Below are 27,856 nucleotides of genomic sequence, written 5' to 3'. Positions count from 1 at the left end.
GGGAACTGTGAATTTGAATGAATCTACTAGCTCATGACACTCCTCCACAATCTTTCTGAAATGTAGGTACATGGAAAAAGCAATCTACCAATGCAGCTGCGGTGAAAAATCAGCGCAGCAGGAGCAGTAACTTACGGACCATCAGCTGGTTTATAAATGTGCCTACCACAGGCATTCAGACATGGCAGTTCAACAAGGACCTAATGAAAACACTGCAGTCTCTTATAGGCAAACATAAAACCACATTTCATTCCTGTAATAGAGCAAATTATTGTCTGTTTAGAAAAGCTTTGTGCAGAATGATGCTCAGACTTCAGAGTCAGAATGAGGCAGTGCTCAGTTGATTTTTCAAGTTCTGCCCATAAACCTGTAGTTTTCATTGTAAGGAGCCATTATTTTCAGTCTTGTTGATACTGTAGATGCCGTTTGATACAGAAAGTAAGTACAGTTGTGTTTACTTTCACCTCACTGTGCCAATTACAAGACAAAGTCTCCACCTAAATATTGACTGCATGCAGCTCTAGTCGGTCTCATGTCTTGATATGGAGGCGATCTGTGTCGCCCCATGTGCATCCCCTAGTTTGTTAGTGGAGGGACCTGGCTACTGTGTCACAGGTGTGATGCTGATAAAGGTCAAAAGCTGGGAGACAGATGGCGCGCGCACACACACACACACACACACACCTTCCCACACACTTTTAACACTCCCAAAGGGACTGAGATCTATTGTGCGACACAGCGGGACATCGCTTCAGCCCATCACTCACTCACTCACCTACCTCTGTTACACACACACACACACACACACACACACACACACACACTCAATGGAGCCATGCATATTTTTTTGAGCGTATTTATTCTGTAATGCACATAACTCAATGAAACACATTGCTTCATCACAATTTAGCAGCACAAAAAATAAACATAATAGTACCAATACTATTACTAATAAAAACTGTTATTATTACTGCTGCTACTACCGCCACTACTAGTCATAATAATAATAATAATAATAACAGTATCCTTATTTTTTCAGTACATTTGATTGGCTGTTGAGTCCACCTATCAGAGAGTTAAAAAAAGATGTGAATGACAGTGATGGGAGGTTTATCTTTACGTCTTTACGGGCCATACCTCTTTCATCAGTCATCACCTCTTTCCCCCGTTCATCCCCCTTCCCCCACTGTTCTCTCCCTTCCCTGCCTGTCTCCCTCCACTCTCCCAGCTCTCCTAACCATTACCATTTAGGGTAGCGATGCCCCACTGCCAACAGCCAAGGAATGTGTGTGTGTGTGTGTGTGTTTGTGTGTGTGTGTATGTGTGTTGTATTTGTGTGGTTCCCCCTGTTGCACCGTGCGTTTTGTGGGAGCCTGTATTGTTCTCCTACGTGCTCGAATGTCCTTTACTTGAGTATTTCTGGGGTGGTGTGTGTGTGTGTGTGTGTGTGTGTGTGTGTGTGTGTGTGTGTGTGTGTGTGTGTGTGAGCGCGAAATACTTGGGCAGGCTTCCTCGCTAACAGTTGGTCTTTGTGAGCGTTTAGGTGTGTGGGTGTTTGCGTGTCAGAGGTGGTTTGTGCGAGGAGGCGTTAGTGAGTGCATGTGCAGGCGTTCGACACTCACCATTGTGCAACACTCTAAGCACGGAGGCATCTGACCCTCAATAATAGATGTGGCTGCAGTGAATATTTAATGGGGGGGCGTTGTAGACGTGCACCTACACTTACACTCACACACACACACACACAGAGGGGAATGGAAATATAATATCCACGCCTGTACAAGTTTTTAGACTGAAGCTCTTGGGAAAGTGGTCTCTGTGTGGTCTGGTGATGCTCTCAGTAAAAGATACTGTGGAGTTTTGCCAGCCAGTCACTTACCTTTTCGCTCCTTTCTCTCTCCCTCTCTCTCTCTCTCCCTACCTCCCTCTCTCTCTCTCTCTCTCTGCCAGGGCTCTCAGGATAGTGCCGGTGGCCAGGAGGGTCTTGTGCCCCCGCCCTTCTCCGCGTTCCCCCCGCCTCCGCCGCCGCCCCCCCAGAACGGCCTGGCCCTGGACTACGGGGGCAGCCTGTACGCGGCGGGGGCCGTCCAGGGCCCCGTGGAGGCCGCCGGAGCCGCGAACACCTCCGCCAACGCCCCCAACAGCCTCAGTGCCCAAGTGAGTGCCAGCCTCTCTCTCTCTCCCTCTCTCTCTCTCTCTGTGCGCAGCCCACATCGGGTCTTTTATATTTTGCTTAGAGAGGACACCGAGAGCGATTGCGGAGGCGAGAATGTGGAGGAATATGTGTCACGGGCAAGAAATAAGACATCGCTTTGCACTTCCCTGCTTCTCCTTCCATCTCTTACCACCCGGCCTGGCTTTTGTTTTTTTTTCTCCACCCTCCTTATCTCCCCTCTCCCTGTCTCTCTCTCGCCTCCCTCTCCTTTTATCCCTCTGCCCCAGCAGTCAGACGGCTCCTCCCAGATTGATGGCCAGTCGGGGGTCGGTTCGGGGGGAGGAGGCGGCGGAGGGAGCATCGGGGATGACTCAGACGCCAAGGGGACCCCCAAACGTCTCCACGTGTCCAACATTCCCTTCCGCTTCCGAGACCCCGACCTGCGGCAGATGTTCGGGGTATGTAAACTAGGCCGGAATATTCCCCCCACTTTTCACCCATGCATCATCACAGCAGTAACCCAGAAGAGTAGCTTTAGATCGGATTATAAACATGCAGTTTGTAAAAAAACATGACTCAGAGGCCCCATTCAATGCCCCCAGCACATTGACCTCAAATTTCTTTTCACAATCATATTCAGTGCCGTATAATTTCCCTTCACCCCCAGTCTGAATGAAAACAAGGTTCTGCTGTGCCTGTTTCAATTGAAAGGAATCAGCTGTTAGTCCTATTTTGGCCAGAGAAACAAAACGACAAATCAAATCACTTGTTTGTAAAAATTTCAGCTTGTGGACGAGGTTACTGCAAGTCCGGGTTATAAATCAGATTTTATTTTAAGAGGAATGCCCCTTTAATATGGCGCAGAGAAAAGAGCAGAGGCAAGGCATATATGGTGGAAGAAAAGACCAACAGAGCTGGATCGATGCCAGTTTGTCAGGCTTGAACAATACTGACACCCCATGGCCAGACGCGGTATGTGACTTGCCTGCTTGCTACAACCTCTTTATTTTCTTCTTTTCTTACCTTTTTTCAGCAATACGGCAAAATCCTTGACGTGGAGATCATCTTCAACGAGAGGGGATCCAAGGTAAAAACACAACGTCATTCCACATTGTTGACATCCACACACTCAGCAATAAGCGTTGCCGCAGTTTTCGACTCCGTTTCACCCTCTCCACCCCTCCCCTTCCTTTTCCGCTTCTTCCCCTCTCCTCCGCTTGCAGGGCTTCGGCTTCGTAACGTTCGAAACGAGCGCCGACGCGGAGCGGGCCCGGGAGAAGCTTCACGGCACCCTGGTGGAGGGTCGTAAAATTGAGGTAATTCACCACCCTTCCCCCCCCCCCTTCTTTTCAAAAAAAAAAAAAAAACAGTGGCCATTTTCCTCTGTTTCCCTCCATGTCCCAGACAGTGAGAATGAGTTTGTTTTCCGGTTGTTGCCGCCCCGCAGAAGGTTTCGGGATGGGCTGTATGTGTTCAACTCTAACCCCTCTGGCTTCACTATAGCATGGTGCAGTGGTTGCCGCACACACAAGAGATGTCTTGTTTCCGACGGCACTCCCTGTCGATGTCTGTGCCATCGCCGTCGCCGTCGTCGTTGTGGGCTGTCCATTTGCACCTTGATCTTAAAGCTTCGTGGGTCTGGTTTGCAAAGCATGCTGGGTGGTGTGGCTACACAACAGGCATGGCCAGTCGGGAAGTCACTTAGGCACGGTTGCCGACGATATAGCCGCTTACGTCACAGCATGTAGGATCTCTTTTTTGTGTGTTTTTTTTCCTGCACCCTTTCCATCACCATCACCACCTCTTCCATGATCATGACGAGTGGCCATTTTGGTTTATGGTTGTGTTCACGACTGGAAGGGAAATTATTAGCCTTTATTTTCCTCTGAATAAAAAAAACAAAAAAACGTGCCTGCTGGTGTCTGTAAGAGGCTATGTTGCATGGATAGATCATTAGCTGTAGGTCAGATGTTGTCTTGGAGTTCACTCTTTCACTTAATATTAAGGGGTTTGCCTTTTGGGAAGCAGGTTTATGTTTGATGTGTTAAGAGACTGATGCATGATGGGTATTTTCGGGGGGGGGGGGGTTTGGGAATGAGACTGCCGTGAGAAGTGGGGTGTCATTTTTGATGCTTCATAAAGCTGATTGTATAATTTCGTACTTACAATATGGATGATAAAATCCATCTTTTACGCAAACACACACACACACACACACACACTTTTGCATCCACCACAAAAAGAGCGCCAGATCTCATGGAAGTGCATTTTTGTTGTGATGTCTTTTTTAATTTGTCCGCATGACCTCAGATTTCAGTTCCAAATGGCCTTGAAGATCAAACACACCATGCTTTCTTTTTTTCGCCATTTGCTTTTGGCTCTTGATTTGGAATCATGCTTCTTGTGTTTTTTTTTAATTGCTACTAAGCCCCTCTGCATGGTCTCAAACGTTCTGCACTCTTCTCTGTCTGTGCGTGGGTGTCTACACACGGGGGCGTGCAGAGGAAACACGGAGGCCGGAGAGAGAGAGAGAGAGAGAGAGTGAACGAGTGAAGAGAATTCAATAGATTGCTGTCGTCTCCCTCTCCTTTTCCTTTTTCTTTTGTTTTTGGTTCTCTTCCATCTCTCTCCACTCTCTCTCTCTCTCCATGCCAGTCTGTCTGTCTGTCTCTCCCTGTTTGTGTGTCTCCCCCCATATGCACCCGCATTTGTGAACCTCCTCAGCTGTCTGTCTGTCACCCCCCCCCCTCCTCCTCCACCTCTCCTCCCCACCTCTCTCTGTACATTTCCCTGTCCTGTGATGTACTCAGGTAGTATGTTCATTGGATAAAGGGATTAAGTTTGATATTGAGTGATTGTTTTTGTAAATGATGTGAATATAATCTAGGTCATGTTGCGCAGTGTCCTCCCCAAGTTAGATTTTAATTTGTGACATTGTGTGTTTTCCTTTGTGTGCTCCTTTACCATCTCTCCCCTTGATAATCTGTGTGTGTAGTGGGTTTAAATCAATAGAGGTTAGATTGTTGATAAATGGCTGATACTTGTAGGTGACTGTTGACACGTGACCTGTCACATCACTTCCTCTCTACCACAGGGTGGGGGTTGCTTTTCATTACCTCGTTGGTTTGTTTTTGTTTTTCTGTTTTGTTTTGTTCAATTTTTTTTTTGTTTTATTTTTTTGGTTCATCATTTCTTTCTTACATATATTTTCTCTATTTCCCTGATGATTTTTGTATGTTGTTGTTGTTGTCAGTCTCCACGGTAACTGCTCGCGTGTCCTCACGCCGTTTCCCTGGCAACGGTAAGTTGTGTACACATGGCATCATCTTTGAATGACCCCTCCCCCCCACCCCATCCGTCCAGATAAAATAAAATGCACCCAACACACAAACGAAGGACTCCTTGACTGAAGGGGGCTTGATTGATTGATTTGAAAGAATCTGATTGGCTAATCCTGTGATTGATTGGGGAGGTGGTGAATGAAACGTTGATTACGAGATTAGCCATTGATCGCATGGCATTATTAAGGCCACTTGTGTAACTGAATGTACTGCATCTATCTGCAAGTGCAACAACTATGACTACCACTTCTTATGCATTCATTCCAATCACCTCTCTAACTGCATTAAGCATATAATTCCAGAGCTGTGTCCTGCATGGTTTACTCTCTTTCTCGTCATCTGTATGGCGTCATATAGTACTATGTCATTTCTCTGTGTCATGTGTCAGCCAGTAGCTGCATTTCTGCACCTTAGTGGGACAGCATGCTGAAGCATGAGTGCTATGTTAGCTGTATTGGAGAGAGGATAGTTGTCTCAATATAATGGTGTACTGTAGTACTTGAGGATTGTCACTTTTTTTACCACTTGGTAGACTGCAGACAGGTGGAGAGAAATAGTTGTTTGGGCTTAACATTCAAACAAAAGATCAAAGTGGACAAGTAGTACATGCCCCACTTCAAATCCAATCTACTCTTCATATGTAAAATATACTAATCATCTAATAATAAAGCTGCCATGAAAACATTTGTAAGCCTCAACAAAGTCACCTAAAACTTTAAAATTTGCACAATTGATTAAATAAGGGCAGCATTATTTTATTTGTTTTGATTTTTATTCAAGAGGTGTCCTTGTTTTACTTTTTGATCAGTTTGGTTCTGGATGGTGTGTGTTGGTGGTTGTGTGCTTCGAGGTCTTTCTAGTGTGCGACACTGATCTGGAATGCCTGGCAGTGTTTCACAACCATGGTTTGATTTGATTTTGAGGAATGATATTTGCATCCCCCATCCTCTCTGTCTCTATCTAGACTTCTCTCTCTCCCTCTCTCTCTCTCTCTCTCTCTCTGTGTTCACTCTCGCCCATTCATCCATCTCTCCATTCTTGCTCATGTACAGTTAGATCCAATGTAGGCAAATGGTCAGATGTATTTCGTATGTGTGTGTGTATACCGCATCTTGATGTTCATTTTGGTTTGTTCATTAGAAGAATTGCACATTTGGATGGACTGTTCACTTTCTCTTTCTCTTCTCTCCGGCCATCATGTATGTGTTTCCCGTGTCTTTTTAATGTGGACTGGCTCCTCCTCCTGCATCCCTCTACTTCTGTCTTTCTCTCTGTCTTTCTCTCTCTCCCTCCCCCCCCCCCCCCTCCCTTTTTTCTGTATGATGTGTATTTGATTGGGAGGGCTGCCAACCTGTTTTGATTGGTCTCTTTGCTGCATCTGATGCTTGCTGATTGGCTAGTTTTGCTCACCTCTGGTCATGCGATGCGCTCTTGATTGGCTGCGTGTAATTTGTGTATGAATTCTTCGATTGATGTTTTTTGCATTGTGTTCAACTGATGAATCTGCCGCTTACTTCACCTTCTTTTTCCCTCTTTTTTTTGTTTTGAAGGTAGCAATGGAATGGTCTTGGATTTCTTTTTGAATGCCTTCGTTCTGAAATGTTTTGTTGTTTTTTTTGTTCTGTGTGCCAATGGTCAGATTGTTTGTGTGCAAAACTGCCTGACTACTCACCAGGATCCTTGTTTTCAATGTCTTTCTCCTTCAAAAAGAAGCGCATGCATCAAATACCATTGCTGCTCATCAACAGAATTAACCTCTGTCATGAGTAAAATTCAAATGTTTTAAGTCAAATGACTCATCACACTTAATATGTAAACTCCAATCTTCAAGACACTCATGTGCAGGTTATATCTTACGTGTTTCAGACAGATACAGCCAGTTAAAGACAGATTATAACACAAACCTTGATGTGATTGGTGTCTGCATCATTGCTGTAGCCCCCATACTTGTGTTTTCCACTGACGTGGGTTGAGTTTGCGTCTGACCGCTCTCTCTGGTGCGCAGGTCAACAATGCCACAGCCAGAGTGATGACGAACAAGAAGATGACCACCCCGTACTCTAATGGAGAGGGGCTTGCAGCACTACCATACGGCAATGCATTATGTACGTAACGACGACCACTTCTTTCTTTTTCTTCAAATACTTTTTGATGCCTAGTGACACACTGACAGCAGAGTACTCACAGCTGGAAGGAAGTCTTATATATCTTATATTTAAACAGTGAAATAAATGGCAGAGAAGCACATAAAAATTCCATGTTATTTCAGTGAATTTCCTATGAAATGTTGTTTTGAACTTATATTAAGTATTGTTTGTCACTTTCTGAACTATTAATGCTGCATGTTCATTGTTTTATACTATAGCTGGATGGAAGTTGAGTCCCATGGTTGGAGCCATGTACAGTCCTGAGCTCTATACAGGTATGACAAGAAGGAATAGCTTTATATACAGTGACTGCTGAAGACGAGAAGCACAAATTAATCGTGTAATCATGGTGGTTTTCCAACTGTTCTAACTGAATTCCCTCCTCTCTCTCTCTCTCTCTCTCTCTCTCTCTCTCTCTCTCTCTCTGTCTCTCTCGCTCTCTCTCTCTCAGTACCAGGGTTTCCGTACCCAGCAGCAGCAGCAGCTGCCTCCACCGCTGCGACCTTTCGGGGTGCTCATCTCCGGGGTCGTGGCCGGCCAGTGTACAGCGCCGTCAGGGCAGCTGTGCCCCAGCCTGCCATCCCTACCTACCCGGGGTACACACACACACACACACACACACAGACACACACACACAGACAAGTACACAAAAACAGATAACTACACACAAAAATGTATATTGATAATGAAAGCAGTGGCACATACTCATACAAGCAAACAAACACTATTCATCCACACATCCGTTCTTTAAGTGCATGTCTTCTTACTTGAAAATAGTACTTCAGCATTGTGCATGCTGTGTGAGTGTTTAATAGTTTTTTAATTTAATTAATAACAATGATAGTGTGCTGAACTGAAATACCATTTCCTTGTACATCAAAAACAGCAAGGACAAGATTGTTTATCAAGATGTACATTTAAATCAAACGCAGCAGTATTTTATTGGAATAGACACACTGTGCCAGCGTCTTACTGGCAGAAGTAACAGTAGTAGCACTTGTACGTCGGTGTTACTGTATACAAAGAGGTGGTATTCTGTCTTGCATGTTGCACGGTGTGTAATAATCTCACCCTTCTTTTCTCTTCTCTCTTTTCACAATCTCTCTGGCACCGTTATCCCACCTTTCTCCCTCAATCGTCACACTTTTTTTTTCCCTTCAATGCCCACACGGTGGCGCATCACACCATTTTTTTTCCTTCCCTTTCAACATCCCACCACCACTCCTCTCTCTTCTCTCCCCTTTTCCCTTGCTTTCTCCTCTCTCTCTCTATCTCAGTGTGATGGCCTATCAGGATGGTTTTTACGGTGCCGCTGATCTCTATGTAAGTATACCTCTCTCTCTCCTCGACGCGCTCTCTCTCTCTCTCTCCCTCCTTTCCCCCCCCTCTGTCTGTGGGGTTTTCAAGTGTGAGACGGCATGGACCGAACCCATAGAGCTGTGTACTTGTGGGTGCTTTGATTCATGACAGCCACACACAATACAGGCTCATGATTGAATCTTAAATTCTCATATTTTCTTATAAATGCCAATTACTTTTTACTTTATTACTTTCCAAATGCACACACAGTCTCACAGAAAATGTTCTACACCTAATGCATACAAATACAGAATTATTAGAGTTCAGCGCACACACTTTCATCAGTGTTCTGCATTCATGAGTAGACCGCTCTGTGGTTTGTCTCTATGCATTTGTGAGTAAGTTTGTACCAATGTGATTATGAGTGTGTGGGTGTTTAATGGTGTGCGTGTGTGACCAGGTTGACAATAGCTGTTTCTGTTCTCTCTGTAGACTAGTGTTTCAGGACATTAGTGGCAGATTGCCCCAGGTAGGGTTTACACACTTTGTGTGAGAGCCAGTGTGCATCCTCCTCGTCTCCAATGACTGCGTGCTGCTAGACATTATTGACCATCTGAGATTGAAATGCCTTCTCTGTCTTTTTCTACTAACTCACTGGAATCTGACATGGGTGGAGTTGCGGAAGGGGGAGAAAAGAATTAAGTTTAAATCTGACTGTGTAAACACTGAAGAATATTCAGCATGGAAATTACAAATTACATTTACAAAATCTCTGCAGTGGAGATAGATGTAAATTTTGTCAGTGCAAATTAGATACTTGAACTGTGGGTCACTTGGAGATTTCATTGGGGATAAATCTTTAGTCTTGGATCAAGTGTAATCCATGTCCATGCCACCAGCCCACTATCTACATATGTAAATTAGGTTACTATCTCTTCCTCAATGTGCAAATATTTATTAAATTTTTCGTGGTAGTTATAGTGTCGAGTGGACCAGATTTTCAACAGCCCATACCAGAACACATGGCCTTCTGCATGTGCAAATTAACATCATGTTCTCGAGGCTTGATGCATCAAAACACACAAAGCAAACACTTACTATTAAATACTATTAAGCAACTGTGATGCACCTAGATTTTTTTTGCAAGTTCAGAAAGCATATAATGATAAAGAAATAATTTAAAACGGGGATGTTTGGGGTGAAAAGCAAAGCCATAATATTATTTTTCATGCCAGGCCATCTGGTCACGCTATCCCATTTAATTTTATTTTCACGAAGTCCATTTCAGATGTTAAAACTACATATCGCATACTAACCATACATACCATACATACCATAATGCCTCAGGCAAGATGATGCACTGCCAGCATAAAACGAATAGACATGAAATAAATAAGACCGAGCAGTAAGACAATTATCCAATACAATAAAAGCAATGTAGGGCAGAACAAGGCTATTCATCCAATTACAGCAGTTAATTCAGACCCCTTCCCGGAATCTCCCTATCTGTTTCACCTGTGGCATGCTAACTGAATCAATGTCGGCATGCAGACATACTTACAAGGCTTACTCCTCCCCTACTCCCTCCCACCTCCTCCCCCTGTTTCTCCTCCTTCTGTAACCCCCCCCCCCCCCATTCTTCCTTTCTTTCTTTCTCTTCTTCTTTCCATTCCCCCTTCCATCCTCCTCCCTCCTCCCTTCCTCAGTCAACACTTGAAAACTATTTCTGTACTTTCTGTTCCTTTTCTATTCTCCATTCTCACTTTCCTCAATGATTTCTCCTCATGTCTACTTGATATCACCCTTTTTCTTTTCATCCCTCCTTTTATATCTCCCCACCTTCCCTCAGTCACTTCCCTCCCCCTCCCCCCTCCCCCTCCCCCTCCCCATAGCAGCAAGTGTGTGGTCCTGAATGCGGGGACTTGGTCATGACTGATCCTATAGGGTAGAATGCAGTGGTGTGTGCGTTGTTTTTATAGGGATGTTTGGCCTAATCTACTGTGCGTCCTGAGTTTGGGAAAGCATGCTGTGTTCCGCCAGTGATCTGGTCGCTGGCCCCCTGAGTCTGTGTGTATGCGTGCGTGTGTGTGCGCGCGTGTTCCCCTTTAATCCGACTGGCTGACTGTCCTTCCTTACACCTGTAGTATTTTTTTTGTGTGTCTGTCCATCAGCTGTCCATCCAACATAAATAATGACACAATCATCTTTGCCACCCCTTCCCCTTTCTTTAACTGTGTGTTTTTGGTAGGGGAACCGGGGCGGGGCACAGTTATGGGTATGAACGCTCTCTTCCTCCATGTCAAACAAGTAAACAAACGCACCATGGGAGTCATAATACACTTGAATGTCGGACGGCCGGTACAATCCATTAAAAACAGTCAAAGAGCATTTTTTTCCCTCCCTCTGGTCTAGTTTTTGTTGGTCATGGAGGGGGAGACCCACACAGAGCCTGAGCTACATCCTTGTGAATGCTGTACTGCACCAGATTAGCCAGTGTTGCCGACTGTCTGCTTGTTAATCTCTCGCTCTCTTCTCAGCAGTTCTTCTCACAATGTAACCCTTTAGATTCACTACTAGCCTGTTAGCACACAGAGGGACGAGGCAGACTTTAACCAGAATTTACCCTTTCTGTCTCTCCTTCTACCCCATCTGTCCTTCCATTGCATCACTCTCTTCCCCCACTCTCTCTTTCTCTCTCTCTCTCTCTCTCTCTCTCTCTCTCCTCTCTCTCTCTCTCTCTCTCTCTCTCCATCACCGCCTCACAGGGTGGCTATGCAGCGTACCGTTACGCCCAGCCGACCGCAGTAGCGACTCCCACAGCGGCGGCGGCGGCTGCAGCGGCAGCTTACAGTGACAGGTGAGTGGGCAGACCGGCACAACTCAAACAAAACTTCTGTTAGCGGCGTCCTTTATCATCGAGCGGTTGAAAATGGGGAGTAGGTGTGTGTGTGTGGGGGGGGGCTGGTTAAAAAACGAGAGTGCGGGCCGGAAAGAGTTTTGAAAGCCATCGTTAAGTAATGATTTTGTGCTTTGGGACAGAGAAATCTTGCTTATTTTCCCTTTTAAATGTTGATACTTAACATATATATATATATATATATATATATTGGCTGTTTCTTTCTATAGCTATGGACGGGTGTATACGGCAGACCCGTACCATGCTGCGCTCGCCCCAGCTGCCTACGGTGTCGGAGCCATGGTACGATCATCCCCCAGTATAACATACAAGATGACATGAATGAGCCTACATTTTCAAGTATTTAACGTCATTTGATTGCATTGTGTGCTTTTGTTTAACCGGCCTCTCTCTGTTTCTCCTCCCCCAGGCCACACTGTACAGGGGGGGCTACAGCAGATTCGCCCCCTACTAACGGACACTACATTTCCCAGGAGCTCCTCTCTTCCATTGAATTTCTCTGAAAGAGCTCCCTCTGTTGTCATGGAGGCGGACTGCACCCTGTTTACGGCGTGTGGAGTCTGCCACGGCAAAGATATTTCAGATCCCACCCCAGTGCAGTCCCCCACTTTTTCTTATATACGCTACTACAAAAAAAATAGAGGAATGCTGTATTAAAAGACTGACGGATGGCCTTTACATAAAAAAAAAGAAGAAAAAAAAAAGAATGACTTAAAATGGCCGCCTAATCTATTGCACGGCTGTATTATAGTCCCCCCCCCCCCCTTCTTATTCCCTCAACACTCGAGCAGCACAAGACGAGATGGAGCCCAGATGTTCTTCCAAAGGCTGTAACTAGTGCATGGATAACTGACATTTAAACAGCTGTCGCCCATGTAAAGGAACGAGCCAAGAGCGGTGTGTGTGTGTGTGTGCGTGTGTGTGTGTGTGTGGCCTGCACACACTCAACATGTAAGGAAAATAGAGGGAAACGAGCAATCATGGAACTGAGGGTCTTTTTTTTTTTTTTTTTTTTTCCCGTCCGCAAAACTTGGGAGAGGCAGAGAGTGGGAAAAAAAACCATTTTGAAACCAGAACGATGTCAAGTGAAATGATAAAACACCCGCTGAAGGATTTTGTAATTCCCTCTCACGCGGGCGGAGAGCGACGGCGGGGGATCGCTCGCTGCGTTCTGATGAGAGGAAGACGGGGAAAAAACACGGCGGCTCGGGAGCGAAGACGGCGCGATAGAAATCACCTCAGAAAGTTTTCTTAGTATGTGGAAATGGTGAACCTTTAAACTTAAAAATTGTTATGATATGCAAAGAAATTAGTCTAGAGAAAAAAAAAGTTACCAAATTATTATTATTGTTATTATTATTATTATTATTACTACCATCATTTTTGTTTGACTCGAGTACACAGCGTTCACTTTGCTGTTACGGGACATTTAGACTCCATTGTGAACCTTGAGGGGAAAATGGGCATCTATATAATTCATTTTCCACCATTGACTCCCAGGCACAAGATTTCACTACACTCTAAATGTGTAAGCACCACTGAACACTACAGAAACACCACAACACTACACCGAATAGAGCAAAATGTTTTCCTTGCTTAGTTGATGTTAGGCTTAGATCCAAACATAACCGACATTGAATCATCACCAGGACCCCGGGGTTCAAGTATTTGTTGATCCTTTTTGAGCGTTTTAACGTAGATATTTATTATTTGGATTTCCCCTCATGCTCCATCTTTTATTGAGCAAGTCAAACTTTAAACGAGTCTTCCTGAAACAAATCATTAAGTTGGTAATTAGAGTCGAGTCGCTGTCAGCAGAGAGCGGTTCTGTCAGCGAGCCGATAGAAAATATTTAAATGCAAAACACCATACTATTGTGCATATTTCTAATATCCTTATACTCTATTTCCAAATGTGGCTGTTTTTTGGCTTTTGTTTTGTTTTCTTTTTGGTTCCAAAGATTTGTAGAAAGCACATTTTTCTGCTTATATGTATAAATATATTATCTTTGTTATTGTTATTATCATGATCCTTGATAATCCTATTGCTGTCTTTTTGTTACTTTGGTTCACGCTCTATTTTTCTATCTGTAAAAGTTGCGAGTTTGGTTTCATTCATCCGGCTTGGCTTTTTTTTTTTTTTGCTTTAACGTTCTCGAGCTGAGGGGAAGACCTGAGTCGTTACAGCGAGGGGAAAAATAAGGAATGCATGTAACACTACCAAACTGTTTTTGTTTTCTCTCGGTCCATGCTTTTTTCATTTGTTTTTGTTTTGCTGTTGGTTAATGATGATAGGGTCTGCTAGCATGAGATTTAATTGTACTTCCGAATATACAGGAATGGCTGAAAACATTGGGCCTTATACATATATATTTTTTTTCATGTCCATAGTTTACAGGTGACTGAGCCCTTTGGAATGAATGAGCACAGGCCTGTGGCACTTCTCAAGGGTTGAAGCCAATTACTTTCTTCTTTTATTCAGTTTGTTGTTTTATTTTATATGTTTTTAAAGGAGACTCCTTGCATTTCAATGCTGAAATCTGTTAGTTTGGCCAGTGTGGCCGCTCCAGGTTTGTTTGAAGATATACGGTAAAATATCTGAAAGTGTTATCACTCATACTAAAGTTAATATTCCGACATGGTTTAACACGGATAATGTCATTGTGGGATATGAACTAAGTACAAAGAAATACTAATGTTTAAAATGCTGCAAAGTTGTGTTTTCTCTTTAACTTTTTTTTTTATTCAGTAACTCATTTCATGGCTGCCTTTGTGTTTACCACTTCTCACACACGAAAAACAGCTCTAGAGGTCAATAACATTATTTCTTCTCATAAATGTGCTGCTGTTGGGTTTTGTTGAAGTCATTACATTTGACTTTTTTAATAGTTCCATATTACTACAGAATGTGCTCTGGACAACATGGGGAGGGAGAAAAAAGAAAATATGAAAACCTAGCCAAAGATGCTAACGGTCCCTCCACTTTCTGGTCCCCAACTTGAGAAGTGCTACACAAAATGCACACAGACGGACTTACTGAGCCACTGAAGGCATGGACAACCAGCATGAGCGATAGTACTTGTCGAGTTTAAAAAAAAAAAAAATTGTTTTGCATGATCTTGTGTCTTTCACATTCGACTTCTGAGCAGCAGAACCCAGTTGCGTTCTTCTTTACCACTAAACCCTACAGAGAATGCTAGGCAGCTAGCCGTTTGATGCTAACGTCAGGAGGCTAGTAAATGTTATGAAGAGCACAGCGCTGTTTGGCAAAGAAGGCCGGCTGACGGACAAAATGGCCGCTCCGAACACGAACACGGGGCGGCTTCGGTTCCCTGTCACGGGTTTTCTTGTCATTGTATTATATTAGCTATGTGGTCATTCTTCATAGTCGCTATGGTTTCCAATGACCGGTCCTCCCCCTCTGTCATGTCTATATCCCCTTGACTGCCATTATGTTATTTTGTTATTGAATGTCCATATAAAATGTTTTATATAAAAATTGTTTTGTTGTGATTAAGCATTCAGTTTGTTTTCATTTCTGTTTATTTAGTAAACTGGACATGCATTATTTTGTTGCCCATATTATTTTACACACACACACGCACACACTTTGTGCCGGTATGAGTAGTTTGGTTTATTAATTTTAATGAAGAACCCATGTTATATATGCAGATAATATGATGTATGCTGTTTTTATTTTCTCTAAAAGCCTAAAATGTTTCCCGTATCAGCATCTATTAGGCTCATATTGATTACACACTAAAAGAGACTCAAACAAAAGGCTTTTCTTGTGAAAATATTGATATTTATTGACTGATCTGCTCTACTCCGGTGTGCACAAATTCACAGTTCAAAAAAATATATAACTTTACATCTTCAGCTGCATATAAAGAAAGCATGGCTCCAAGGAGGGAGGGTGAGGACAAGGAAAAGGTAGCAGAGGGGAGCAAGACTTTGGTTGAGATATCAAACCCTCTTATGTACAAAAGCTCTCATCCGTGAATTCCTCAATACTGCATATATACGTATATATTTTCAATATATATCTTATATAATCACATCCATCAGTTTTACCACTTGTCATGTATTGCTCAGCAAGTAATTTTAGATCTGCTTTGTTTCCCAGAGAAATGTCTTGTGCAGCGTGGTGTAATGTAACACCGACAGTCAGTTCAGAGCTTCTGAGTGCCTGAGAGGTGAAGAAGAGGGGGAGGATGGGATTTAAGGAAAGTGAGTGCAAGGAGGGATGAAAAGACCGGAGGGGGTCTAGACGATTCCGTATTTGGCCAGGTCGCTGAGCTCCATGTCGCCGAAGGCCTCCCATGGGCAAACCACTGTGATGTCTGTGCCAAGACCCTCCATGCCGGGGATGTCGTCCCCGAATCTGATTGAAAAACAAGAAACACGTCAAAACCTGCTTTCCAGTGAATGTTAACACTTGGGTTTTTCATTGGGTATGTGCCTGTCCAGCCCAGCTCACCCCTTCTGGCCAGGCTTGGGGGCCTTGCTCTTGAAGGTGCGAGTGGTCCTCTGCTTGAACTTGGGAGGAGCCTTTTTGTCAGCGGGAGTTGCAACATCTGCCATTGTGCTTAGTTACTGAGAGAGAAAGAAAGAGAAACGACGGTCAGTGAGTCGGCTTTGATGTGCAAAAGAGTTTTTCCTTCAGTTGCTCTTCCTCAGCATGTCCTTATCCCCCCCCCCCCCCCCCTCCCCAACAGCCCAAAGCCCCTGCTGCCTCCAGCGTGAGCGATAGGAGAAATGACACTAAAGCTGTTTTATAACTCCATAAGACCCTGTTACACAAACAGCCCCCGCTCTGTGTGCCCAGAGTAAAAATTAGCCTAATCTCTGTCTATTTTTACATCTTGGCTTTAGAGATTACTCTTGGCCAGGTTACACACTGTACATCTCAGGACCAAAATACCAACCAATTTACCTAATTCCCAAGTTTGGCTGAAGTCAACAGGAATGTTGTGTAAGTAATAAACCCAGAGTGCAAGGAGATTTTTTTCACTAAACCATTAATTCTCAATCTGCTTTAATCCCATTCCTTCCTGACCTCACTTGACTGGACATTTTATTTTACAGGAAAGCTCAGCAAAGCTCTTGACTAAGCTCTTAGCTGAAAGGCACTTTGACCTCACTCATTCCTTTGTGCTCATGATGTTTACTCTGAACACAAATCATATGTTTTTGTGGAATCTGCCATAAAGTCAGCAGATATCCAATCATAATTCTTGCAATTTCACACATATCTTGTTGTCTAATGTAGTGTGAAATGGAACGGAATGGAATGACAGCAACTTTTCTCATGGTCCAAGACAAATTTCTATACAGAGACCAATAACCTAAAACAATCAAGTCAATATACAATATTTCCTGTATGGCTATTTTAGCTGCATGTCTGCTATCCAGTGGCCGAGGGAAAGATGTCTGCATTGATCATTAAATATGTGCAGATATAAATTGTGCCTATGTATGCTAACTTATCTGTTTGTCTAGTCAGGATCAACACAGCTAGTAACATCCTGTGTTTTCTGCACCTGAAGATTTTCTTATCCCCCATTTGGAGAAAGTGACACCTCTTCTTACAAAATGATTGATAGCACAAATTGAAATCAAGTTATGGAAATGATTGTAGATAAAGTAAATCCTTGGTAGGCAAAATACTAGACAATATCCTCTATATTTTAGAGATATCTAATTTAATTTGATTTAGAACACTTCATATGTTCAGTTAACATTCACACGTTGAGCAGAAAAATAACACAGGATGTGTTGAAAATAACATCAATCATAGGTAAGTCTTCCTCTTCACACCATGCAAGTAAGACAATGTTTCATGAAATCCATCTTTCCCTGACTTTCTTCAGGGTTTTTCAAGCACTGATATTTAGGATTCTGTCCATTCTGTCTGTCAGATTAGTAAGTGACAAAAGACCAACAATACCTTCTGCTTTATCTAGAGCAAAATGACTGAATGAGGAGAAGTTAATAGTCAAATAGTCCAAGGCTTCCACTAGAAGAACAACACCTGCAAGTACAGATACTTTAGCCTTTCACATATTTTTAGATAAAAGCCAATTCAGTTCTACCATAGAAAAGGTACTTCTACCACTCACTATTTATCTGAAGGCATCTTTTCTAAGCGCTTTTCTGCAGATCTCATTCATGATTTAACCTTATGTTCTATATCCATTAATGGAGAAAGTAATGAACTATTAGCCAAAGGTCCAAGCAGGGTAAAAGCCGTAGTTTGGTCCTACCTGTCTCTGCAGTGGGACGCTGTGTCTCTCAGATGAGCTTCTTGCTTGTGTCTTTCTGGTCTCTGTCCTACTGTTGTCTTTTATACTCCTCCTGCTAATCCTCCTAACATGCTCACTGTCATTCCCACGCTCTTTAACTCCACTGTCCTCCCTTTTCACACCTCCTCCCTCTAATTGGCCTCACTCTCCTCTATTAGATTAAGGGAGAGCTCAAAAGATGAAGGCTATTGAAGTCTATTAGTCTGTGGGGGATAAAAATGGATGAACCATCCCATGTGAAGGAGTTTTTTTTTACATAAGACGACTCAAAGAACAACTAAGAAGGATTTTCATTTTTAACACTGAACAATATGAGCCTTTGTCTGAGTACAGGATGTTTTCCTTCGCCTGATTGGAAGAATAATCCAGCCTGGTGCAGTTTTCTAGATGCATACCAGCTCCATTGTAAAGTTTTCCAAGCAAGTCAGCTGTAGCAGTAAAGCAAGCTGTAGTATTTAGTCCCCAGACCTCACAAGTTGCTGAAACATAGGCACTAGTATTTTTTTTCATTGCTATAAATTAAACTGGTTGTTACTCAGCATTTAGCAAATTTACCATATCTTTTTTAAAAGATGCAGTTAGTCTCCAGTAATTTATAGCCACATTTCACTATTTAATAAAAACTAGTTGCAATTCAATTCAATACTCATGTTCCTGCTTTACAGTTGCAAATCAAACACTTGGGAATTGAATTACATGGGGCTACCAATCAACTTTATGTCATTTATAAATCTCTTTGAATTCTTACAAATAAATATTCCAGTCTTCACAGTAATGAATCATTTGACCATACTGATGCTATTGAATTACCAGTTCCTGTTACAGCTCCTATAAGGGACTATTCCACTGTTGCTATTGAATATATTACTTCCAGACACTTTAAATCTGTTTCCGAATTCATATAAAAAAAATTTTTTTATTCTTCTGGGGGACAGTTAAGCTGCTACAATGCTGTCCTTTAACCTCAGTCCCACTACAAATAAAATGCCCTAAATGAGGTGAGGGATTCAAATCCGAAAGGTTAAGTGTACTTTAAGTTGTCACTAAGTGATTCATTACCTGCATGATGAGTACAATCCTACTCTATTCTGAACTCATAGGCAATGAAGTTGGTAGTTTATGATTCATAAGGTACCAACTTCATTAATTTCACTATCTAGATAGGTAAATTTACCTGATGCCATGCTTGTTGTACCTCCTGTTTGGCGGTGCCTGTGGTGTGGAGATGACTGTGTTACACCTGGTTGATCCTGGCTCCTTTCTTAAAAATGTCTAACTTTAATCTCAGAATTTCAGAGTTTTTTCTGACAAATTTCTGAGTTTAATCTCAGAAATTCTAAGTTTTTTCTCAGAATATTACCCCCTCCCTCTGGCTGCGGTACAAAAAAAAAATAAAAAAATCTACAATTTCCCAAATAGGCTGCTCTTCTGTAGTTCAGTCTCCAAATCTAACTTAGGTTTGAATTCAGGTCCATTTGGTCATTGAAAACAGATACAGACTTCAATATTGATGTGGGTTCATTTATAATACAATGTGGCTTAATACAGGGAGTAAGGACCAGAACTGCTGTGAGACTTAATGCAAGATTGTCCAAGATGGGAAACTGCTCTTTCAACAAGTCAGCCATGGTGTTTTGAACAAAAAATGGTTTCTGTGATTAAACAAAGATAAACTGTGTCTAGACTTTACTAGAATATTAAATTTTCACAAGTGGGTGGGGTTCTCAGGCTGCAGAAGTATATGGATGCATACAATATGGTTGATATGGGGGGTGACAGAGTACAGACAATGAATGTTACTGACTCTGAAAGTAGTTTTTTTTTGTGTGCTTAATTTGCCATTGGTGACCTCTTAAATCACAATGATGCAATGTTTAGTCACATTTTGCCAGATTCCATTTCCTTTTTGTTGCTTTTTGTTGTTTAGGTTGGCTTTAACTTGATTATCATGCTAATTACTCCCAGTCACTATTGCCACAAACAGACACCTGTATAAAAAATGTTGACACATGTTGACTGAAATATCTACCTTGGAATACACCTTATATTTATCCCTGGTTAATCTTTGCCTCATCTATTTGCAGCTGAGCTGAGACATAAGAGGGGCTGAAAACACGAGAGAGCAAAGCTGACAAATGTAAGAACGACAGAATGAACATCTGATGGGATTAGCTGGAGGACTTTAAAGGGGAGGCAGAGAGAGGAGTGACACATGCAAGAAAGACATCTGATACCAACTCATCACACCATCAGCAGCACACTGTGCAACTGCAACCACAGGTAGGCTGAAACTGCAATTTTCTCATCTTAGGTGCATGGTGCTGAGAATCACAGGCTTTAGCTGCTTCGCTAGATTGACTGAGCTGCTTGAAATTGTTTTTGCAACAAGCCGCTCACAGAGACAGAGAGTAACTGAGACAGTGATTCCTTGATAGAGTATTATCTTTGAGGTGGAGTTGAACTGGGACTGTTGAAGGTTTTTCACTGAGAATACTTAATGGTAATTCTGTGTATGTGTCTGTGCTGGTCTGCCTGTAGATCACTCTATCTACAGTACTGTTAAGAGATCAGGCCAGGCTCTTAAAAAGAGATGCATACCAGAAATTCATAATCACAGTAGATAATGTTGTTGGTCTCCTGTACCTGTCAGTTAACCCCTTTTTTTTACTTGAGATAAATAGATGATCTTAGAGGTATTTTGGGTATTGCGTATATATTTCAGTCTGTTGATGTGTACTTTGATGACCAGTTGATGGGCTTGTCGAAGTGGCAGAGAGAAACGTGCTCACGACTAACATGGGGAATGATTTTAAAGATGCCTCTATAAGGGGAAATTCTTGCTTCATGGTCTACAGGACTAGGCTCAGAAACATTTTTTTTTGTCTTTCTCTCTCAGTAACTAAACACAATGGCAGATGTTGCAACTCCCGCCGACAAGAGGGCTCCTCCCAAGTTCAAGCAGAGGACCACTCGCACCTTCAAGAGCAAGGCCCCCAAGCCTGGCCAGAAGGGGTGAGCTGGATTTAGGCTGACACACACACACACACACACACACACACACACACACAGAGACTATAATTCTTTCACAAGAGGCTGCACAGTGCTCAGTGTGTAAATCTCAGCAAAAATTTGTATCTCTCAGCTTTACCGTCTTTCCCGAATTACCCCAAGGGGATTAATAAAGTGATATCTTTCTCTTATCTTTATACTCATAAGAGGTTTTTCTGTCTCGTCCAATCAGATTCGGGGACGATATCCCCGGCATGGAGGGTCTTGGCACAGACATCACAGTGGTTTGCCCATGGGAGGCCTTCGGTGACATGGAGCTCAGCGACCTGGCGAAATACGGAATCGTCTAGACCCCCTTCCTCTGCCTTTTACCTTCCATTTTACCACTTTACCCTTTTACCTTATCTTCCATGACCACGGCTTTCCTTCATTTGGTCCCTTTTGATGAAGTGGTTGAAAATCTCTTCACTTGTGTGTTCCTGAGAAAAGGAAAGGAATTTAAAGATCTGACCTGGAAAAAAGATCCAGAGCTCTCTCTTGTCTCATTCCCTTTCCACCAACTCCCTTCACCCTTTGTCCTTTATCCATTTTCCTTAACCCTTCTTCCTTCTCACTCTCCCTTTTTCCCATCATGACTCTCAAACACCTGGTTTGATACACCTAAACCCCCCTCCTTTCCCACTTCTTCCAATCACCTGTTTTCCTTAAATCCCTTTTCTTCCTCCTTTTCCCCTCTTCCTCTCTCCTCCTTTCCTTGGTTCCCTTCTCTTCCCTGCTGGTCTCTTAATGAAAGCTGTCAGCAGCTCTGGACTTGAGCGGGTGCTTTCCTGAGAGAGAAGGAATTAAACGGACTACATTTTTTCTAATCACGTCAGAGGGTTTGCTATCTGTTATTGTGATATCCAGCACTGTTCTGCTCCCCTCTCCTGCCTTCTCCTCGTCCTCCACCTCTTCTCCTTGAGGTACTTGTTCTGCATGCCCAGATGTCTATTTGTGTATTGGCTGAATAAAATGCTTTTTTCTGTCAATGTTAATGTCTACAGTGCACTTTATTTAGTAAGATCACTCCAGTCCAGAGCATTTTGTCACTAGAGATAGGAGCAAATCAACACACAATAAATGTTAATATTCTCCAAAGAAAATATGCTCTTTAGTCTTTTCTGTTGACCATATATTCACACAGCAGCCATTTTGAACACTTGGGGTCAGAAACTCTACCTGGAAGAGAGACCTACAGTCCAGTACTGTACATGCACATGACATAAACATTTAAGCATTTCACAGATACCCTTTTGAAAAATGTATTAAAAATGAATGGATCCCAAGAATCAAGATATGGGTTCACATTTTAATATATTTGGCCCATTGTCTAGCATACACAACAAAGCCAAATTTCACCCAAATTTAATTTTATCCCTGAAATGTCCTTAATTAATTCCATTACATAGCTAAACATTAATTATCCATTAAAAATAGCATAGCTTTTAAAACAGTTTTGCCTTTTGTGCATGGTTTACAGGGTTATTAAAGAGTTAAGGGAAAGTTCCTGTCTCCCTGAATTTCTCATATTAGAAAGTCAAAAATTAAGGGAGTGTTTAAAGTCGAGATGAAATGAAAAATGCATTTTTAACCCTTTTAGATCACATCCCCGGTCATATTGTGCACCTATTTAACAATATATGCCAAAAAATAAAATAAAAAATCAATTTCTTTGTATTCTTATATCAAAATCCAGTCATGTTTTCTTCCTGTAAAACAAAATATGCCGTGTGCTTACATAAGCATGAACCAACCAATTTCAACCAATAATATCATGACGTCCACCCATCAATCATTCTTCAACCTCTAGCTAGCCACTGGTCATATAAAACCACACTTCACCGTTTCTGGGTCGTAGCTGACAGAGCAATATGGAGAGAGACAGGAAGAGATGTGTGTTTGGATATCAGTGGGCAAAAACTTTGTTTTCATTTCCAAAACAATGTCGCTGAGGTCTAATTCATTCATCTCTCCCTTGTCCTCCTCCTGATCTAACAACAGGTGAGGGAGGTGTGTGTGGAGCCAACAGTCCTCTGTAGCTCCGTTTCTCTCTGTAGCTCCGTATTGCACAAAACTCTAAGCCCCGCCCACTGTTTAGCGGTCCAATCAAATGCAAAGGATTTGATTTAAATCCCTCTTGTAACTGTACACCGCTCAAATATTCCGTTTCACTGGGAAATACGTCACAGTACAGAAGCTAAAGACGCTCTAACTTCCATTTCAGTGGGACTTTAAGGGGGTTCCGATGGGGTAATCACTCGCTTAACTAATTTTAAGGGGCTTTTGCATGAACTAAGGGGTGATGTAAATGTAAGGTTATTTTAAGGGATTAGCGGTTCGTAGTGATAGGTAGCTAGCTAGTAGCTTACAAAGTTAACTAACTTCCCTAGTTCACTTCAAACAGGTGTTGTTCCTGAGGTTGCTAGCTAATTTGATAACTGCTCGGACTATCTTCACTTCTGTGTTGAAGCCACCAACTGTTCACCATCTTCATACCCTTGTATACACTCACCAAAAAACTACTTTTACCATGTAAACACACAAGTCTATAGTGGCTCATAAGCCTGATAAGCAGCTTGTAGCCTACTTTTGGTCACTTTTGGTCACAGTATATACACTCAAAATATCTCTGACTCCTTCTCCCCTGTGTATTGTCTACTCTATATGCCGTCACAGTTGTTACCTTTCTTTAACATTTAAAATGGACATGCAGTAGTAAAGAAGTACAGTATTGCTGAAGATTTAACATACACTGCCATTATGGAATGTTTTCATCTAATTTTTCCATTTTGATATTGTTGGTCTGACCGCCAAATAAGGACAAAGCTACTTTTGGTTATGCATTAGGTCGTGGTCTAAAGCAGGTTCCTTCATGTATGGTGCAGGACCAAAAATTGTCACGTGTCTGTTTCTTGTGTGTCCCCATGCGACAAAAGGACAAGGATATTTTAATAGCCATATCCGTCCCAAGATGAAAATGTTTTAAGAACCACAATTTGGGCGGAAGTGATTCTGTTTCTCTGGTCTGTGTTTGTCTAAAATGATAAAGACACTCCAGCTATTCAAGGTCATTGGTGATCTACTCATTCCAGCACTCATATGCCCCGATGGTCCCATACATTAACACATAAGACAGAGAAAACAAATTCAGGAGCTCATTTCTTGGGAAAATATTGACATTTATTGTGCATTTTAGTCTCAATTGACTCCCATGGCTATTGAGGCGGGGTCCTCTTGGATACACAGTATGTCTATCATGGACACAAACATTTGCATATTATAAAAATAGAATCTCATTCACTGCATTTATAAATATAACACTGGCCTTGAGGAGAGAGGGTGAGGATAAGTAAAAGGCAGGAGAGATGAGTGAAACTATTGCTGTCATGCCTGTCAAACCCACTTATTCATAGAAAATATTGAGTCTGTTCTTCTCCTCTTGGACATGCACAAGCAAAGTGAAGGGTGGCAGAGAAGGTAAACAATTTTAGGGTTATCAGTATACCATATATAAATATAGATTCCATATTTAGAGAGATAATTAGAATATATCTTCTCGATACAATTTTGATCATGTAATATTTTGCAGCACACAGTAATATTCTCAATGGGTATTAGAGTGCTGTGTTGTTTGTTGATGGCGGTCAAATGTGTCTGCGTGCCTCCAGATACCAATGTGCATTTGTGTGAGAGCACTAATTAGTGGCCCAAAGTGGCGGTGCCTTGTGCAATGTGGCATAACATAACAAAAGTCGGTTCAAAACCTTTGACAGCCTCATTAATGGGGACCAGAAGGGGAGAAGCGGGGGGATGAGCAGGGTGGAGGGAAACAGAAGAGAAGAAGGGTGGCAGTGGAAGATTCAGAAGGAAAGTCAAAAAGGAGAGGGGGAGAAAAAGGAAGGGGGGTCTAGACAATTCCGTATTTCGCCAGGTCGCTGAGCTCCATGTCGCCGAAGGCCTCCCATGGGCAAACCACTGTGATGTCTGTGCCAAGACCCTCCATGCCGGGGATGTCGTCCCCGAATCTGATTGGGTAAAAAAAAGAGTGATCTCATGAGACATCCACCACCGTAAATGGAGTAAGAGAGCAATGACTGTGAATATGAGTTGCCTGAATGTGAGTTTTTAAAATGAGAGTGTGGCAAATAAATGACATTTGCAAGCTACTTAAAGACAGCCACGTAAGATAATTAAGTTGTTTAAGTGTTAATTGTATTACAGGGTGGCAGTGTGTCTGGCTGCCAAGTCATCTTAAGTCCAGCTCACCCCTTCTGGCCAGGCTTGGGGGCCTTGCTCTTGAAGGTGCGAGTGGTCCTCTGCTTGAACTTGGGAGGAGCCCTCTTGTCAGCGGGAGTTGCAACATCTGCCATTGTGTTTAGTTACTGAGAGAGAAAGAGAAGTAAGATTGTCAGTTAGTTAACCATGTTGCGTATCGCCATCACACTGCATGGATGTTTCCTCACGAAGAGTTGAAAACATTTTGGAGGAAACAAATGAACAAAAAGCCTCAAGATCATGTCTTGGTGAAACATATCATGGTTTGGTTCCTTCATTTCCTATATTGTGCAACTACTTACTGTATTTAGACTCACACAGAGTAAAATTAGCCTGCACAGTCTATTTTTAAACTCTGGCTTTAGGATTAGACTTGGTGAAGTCACTGACTACATCTAATCATCTTGGCGAAGTCACAGACTGTACTGCTAAACTCTTGTGGCCTAATTTCCAGGATTATCTCAAGTCATCAACAAAGTTATGCAAAGAGCTAAGAGTTATGCCAAGAGCACAAAAGCATTCCTTGACTATCAGATATTTCGTTTTTACAAGTGTTTTGATTCTACAAAGATGCTCTTCACTGGTTGCTATTATAACCAATTTCAGGCTGCTCCTGCATACTTTTGGCCTACAACTCCACTGAACAAAGGCTATATAAAGCATATATGACACATTAGCCATCAGTATGGGCAGTTGTGCTCGGCTGTGTTTGTCTGCTTCAGTCAACCATAGACTGCTCTGAGTGCTGTAATAGGTTTAGTGAAATCGCATGCATTTGTGGTTCAAATAACCCAGTTTTAAGTCACCACTCTGCTACTCAAACAGTAATCTACTGTACCACATACTTAAACTTGTCAGTATAATTTAGGATGACTCACTTCAAATTCTGGTAATAGTTCCTGAGGTCATTTGGCTACAAGCCTTCTCAACATTCCTCCTTAAACCACAATCATGCTAGGATTGACAGAGGAAAACCCTTGCAGGTTTATTTAGCAAGTTGTATTTACATAGTATAGTGAGGTTATATTCTACTTTATATGTTTTGTAAGCATCCTATCCAGAAGCATCTCTGCAGCTGCACAAGTGCTAAATTGTAATGGTAAAAAGTTCCTGCATTTTACTGCCAATAATCCAAGCTGTAAGAAAAGTCGCTGTTTCCTCCTACCTGAGTCTCGGGCTGAGAGAAGAGATGTGTCTTGATCAAGATGAGTCTAGCTCTTCTTCCTTTCCTTTCTGCAGGTTGTCTGTCTCGTTACCAGTCCTCTCCTTTTATACCCGTTCATCTAATCCCATCTGACGCTCACTCGCTCATTCCCAATCCTCAGTTTTGCTCTCTTCTCTTTTTTCTGTCACCCTCCCTCTCTCCTCTCTCCTCTCCCCTCTGCCCTTAGACATAAACAATCTAAGGGATCAAAGGGCACAGTGTATTTTAAGACAGACTTATGGAAGAGTTAACACGCATGTGCTCTTTGGGCGTCGGTGCCAAACATGTGAGTCTGCAAGATATTCAGTGGTCCACCTGGCCTGTTGGAAAAACACTCAGTAAGATTTTGAGGTGAGTCAGAAGTTCACCGCAGGAAGGAAGGAAGAGCCAGACTTGACAGACGCTCTATTCCTCCATGCAGTGTTGACATTTCTGATAGATGCAATGCACATGTTGGAGTCTCTGAGCTCATAAATTGTGCCTCCTGTTAACTGTTTGATCTTGAAATGTTTACGAATCATATTTAAATTGGCAGGAGCCACTGAATTCATTAATTCAGTTTCTTTAAACTATCAGTATCATCCATTTATTTGTCAGATAAGCCATAGTGTTCCCGATCTTCCTGTATTTCACTAATTCACGTGTATTTTTTAGCAGGTGTTTGATGTCGAATAAAGCATTAAAACTATAATTTAAAAATATCAGAAATCATTTAAAAGACTTCATAACAACTTTTGGAGTGAATGTGTTGTATTCCAGATGGCCATTGAGCGCAACAGTACAATGATCAGATTTAACTAATAATATCAATGACAAAATGTCCCAGTATAGTTTCAATAATTGAATGCAGCACCCATCCTCCCATCCATCCTGAATAGCCCCCACTTCTCCTCAATGTTTGATCTTTAACTGATCATTTACTCGTTAATGTAATTAATGGTACCCAAAAGTGTGAATGTCTGTGGATGGCTACAGCTATAATAAGCTGACATTTGTCATATCATTATTAAACAAAATAAATAATGAGTAAACAGGCAGTCGAGGTCGAAAAGTAGTCAAAAGAACCTGCAGTACTAATCTAATATGCCCATCTGCAACACAGCAGTCTAATGAGCCGACCAACTGGGGCGCATCAGTCAGATTAGGTTGGTGTCATGAATAAAGAG

At 42.3% G+C, this 27,856-nt stretch overlaps 4 protein-coding genes across 4 annotated transcripts in view; 2 read left to right on the top strand and 2 right to left on the bottom strand.

Annotated features, from left to right (window-relative positions):
• rbfox2 (RNA binding fox-1 homolog 2) overlaps positions 1–13,952 on the top strand; it is a 29,312-nt gene extending 15,360 nt beyond the window's left edge. The window contains exons 2-12 of the mRNA XM_071532070.1: positions 1,951–2,157; positions 2,443–2,613; positions 3,189–3,242; positions 3,379–3,471; positions 7,502–7,589; positions 7,862–7,918; positions 8,095–8,239; positions 8,921–8,966; positions 11,708–11,799; positions 12,069–12,141; positions 12,269–13,952. Of these exons, the coding sequence (XP_071388171.1) occupies positions 1,951–2,157; positions 2,443–2,613; positions 3,189–3,242; positions 3,379–3,471; positions 7,502–7,589; positions 7,862–7,918; positions 8,095–8,239; positions 8,921–8,966; positions 11,708–11,799; positions 12,069–12,141; positions 12,269–12,313 (1,071 nt within the window). The 3' untranslated portion in view covers positions 12,314–13,952. The remainder of the gene's footprint in view (positions 1–1,950; positions 2,158–2,442; positions 2,614–3,188; positions 3,243–3,378; positions 3,472–7,501; positions 7,590–7,861; positions 7,919–8,094; positions 8,240–8,920; positions 8,967–11,707; positions 11,800–12,068; positions 12,142–12,268) is intronic.
• Positions 13,953–15,743: 1,791 nt separating this feature from the next.
• On the bottom strand, positions 15,744–18,168 carry LOC139654857 (retinal cone rhodopsin-sensitive cGMP 3',5'-cyclic phosphodiesterase subunit gamma-like). The gene is made up of 3 exons (XM_071532074.1): positions 18,125–18,168; positions 16,339–16,454; positions 15,744–16,242 (listed from the first exon to the last, which is right to left on the bottom strand). The coding sequence occupies exons 2-3, from the start codon at positions 16,440–16,442 to the stop codon at positions 16,125–16,127; spliced, it is 222 nt and encodes a 73-aa protein (XP_071388175.1). The 5' UTR covers positions 16,443–16,454; positions 18,125–18,168; the 3' UTR covers positions 15,744–16,124.
• Positions 18,169–21,071: 2,903 nt separating this feature from the next.
• On the top strand, positions 21,072–21,522 carry LOC139654858 (retinal cone rhodopsin-sensitive cGMP 3',5'-cyclic phosphodiesterase subunit gamma-like). Its single transcript, XM_071532075.1, has 2 exons — positions 21,072–21,175; positions 21,405–21,522. The coding sequence occupies exons 1-2, from the start codon at positions 21,072–21,074 to the stop codon at positions 21,520–21,522; spliced, it is 222 nt and encodes a 73-aa protein (XP_071388176.1).
• A 2,929-nt stretch (positions 21,523–24,451) lies between these two features.
• On the bottom strand, positions 24,452–26,782 carry LOC139654856 (retinal cone rhodopsin-sensitive cGMP 3',5'-cyclic phosphodiesterase subunit gamma-like). Its single transcript, XM_071532073.1, has 3 exons — positions 26,652–26,782; positions 25,478–25,593; positions 24,452–25,236 (listed from the first exon to the last, which is right to left on the bottom strand). Exons 2-3 carry the CDS (start codon positions 25,579–25,581, stop codon positions 25,119–25,121), a joined length of 222 nt encoding a protein of 73 aa, XP_071388174.1. The 5' UTR covers positions 25,582–25,593; positions 26,652–26,782; the 3' UTR covers positions 24,452–25,118.
• Between the last annotated feature and the right edge of the window lie 1,074 nt (positions 26,783–27,856).

This window comes from Centroberyx affinis, unplaced genomic scaffold (assembly GCF_046629955.1).
Source record: "Centroberyx affinis isolate AG114_WGS23_722 - 3 ecotype Tasmania unplaced genomic scaffold, CSIRO-AGI_Caff_v1 ptg002161l_1, whole genome shotgun sequence".
NCBI lineage: Eukaryota > Metazoa > Chordata > Actinopteri > Beryciformes > Berycidae > Centroberyx > Centroberyx affinis.
Note: the sequence above shows the minus strand (reverse complement) of the source record. Positions and strands in the feature narration are given on the sequence as shown.

What these genes read in the sequence shown, in the direction of transcription:
- LOC139654857 (XM_071532074.1), bottom strand. Translation starts at nt 16,442, where the DNA reads ATGGCAGATGTTGCAACTCCCGCTGACAAAAAGGCTCCTCCCAAGTTC. An exon ending in CCCAAGCCTGGCCAGAAGGG is followed by an intron (nt 16,243 to 16,338) that starts GTGAGCTGGGCT and finishes TTTTTCAATCAG; the next exon opens with ATTCGGGGACGACATCCCCG.
- LOC139654858 (XM_071532075.1), top strand. Translation starts at nt 21,072, where the DNA reads ATGGCAGATGTTGCAACTCCCGCCGACAAGAGGGCTCCTCCCAAGTTC. An exon ending in CCCAAGCCTGGCCAGAAGGG is followed by an intron (nt 21,176 to 21,404) that starts GTGAGCTGGATT and finishes TCGTCCAATCAG; the next exon opens with ATTCGGGGACGATATCCCCG.
- LOC139654856 (XM_071532073.1), bottom strand. Translation starts at nt 25,581, where the DNA reads ATGGCAGATGTTGCAACTCCCGCTGACAAGAGGGCTCCTCCCAAGTTC. An exon ending in CCCAAGCCTGGCCAGAAGGG is followed by an intron (nt 25,237 to 25,477) that starts GTGAGCTGGACT and finishes TTACCCAATCAG; the next exon opens with ATTCGGGGACGACATCCCCG.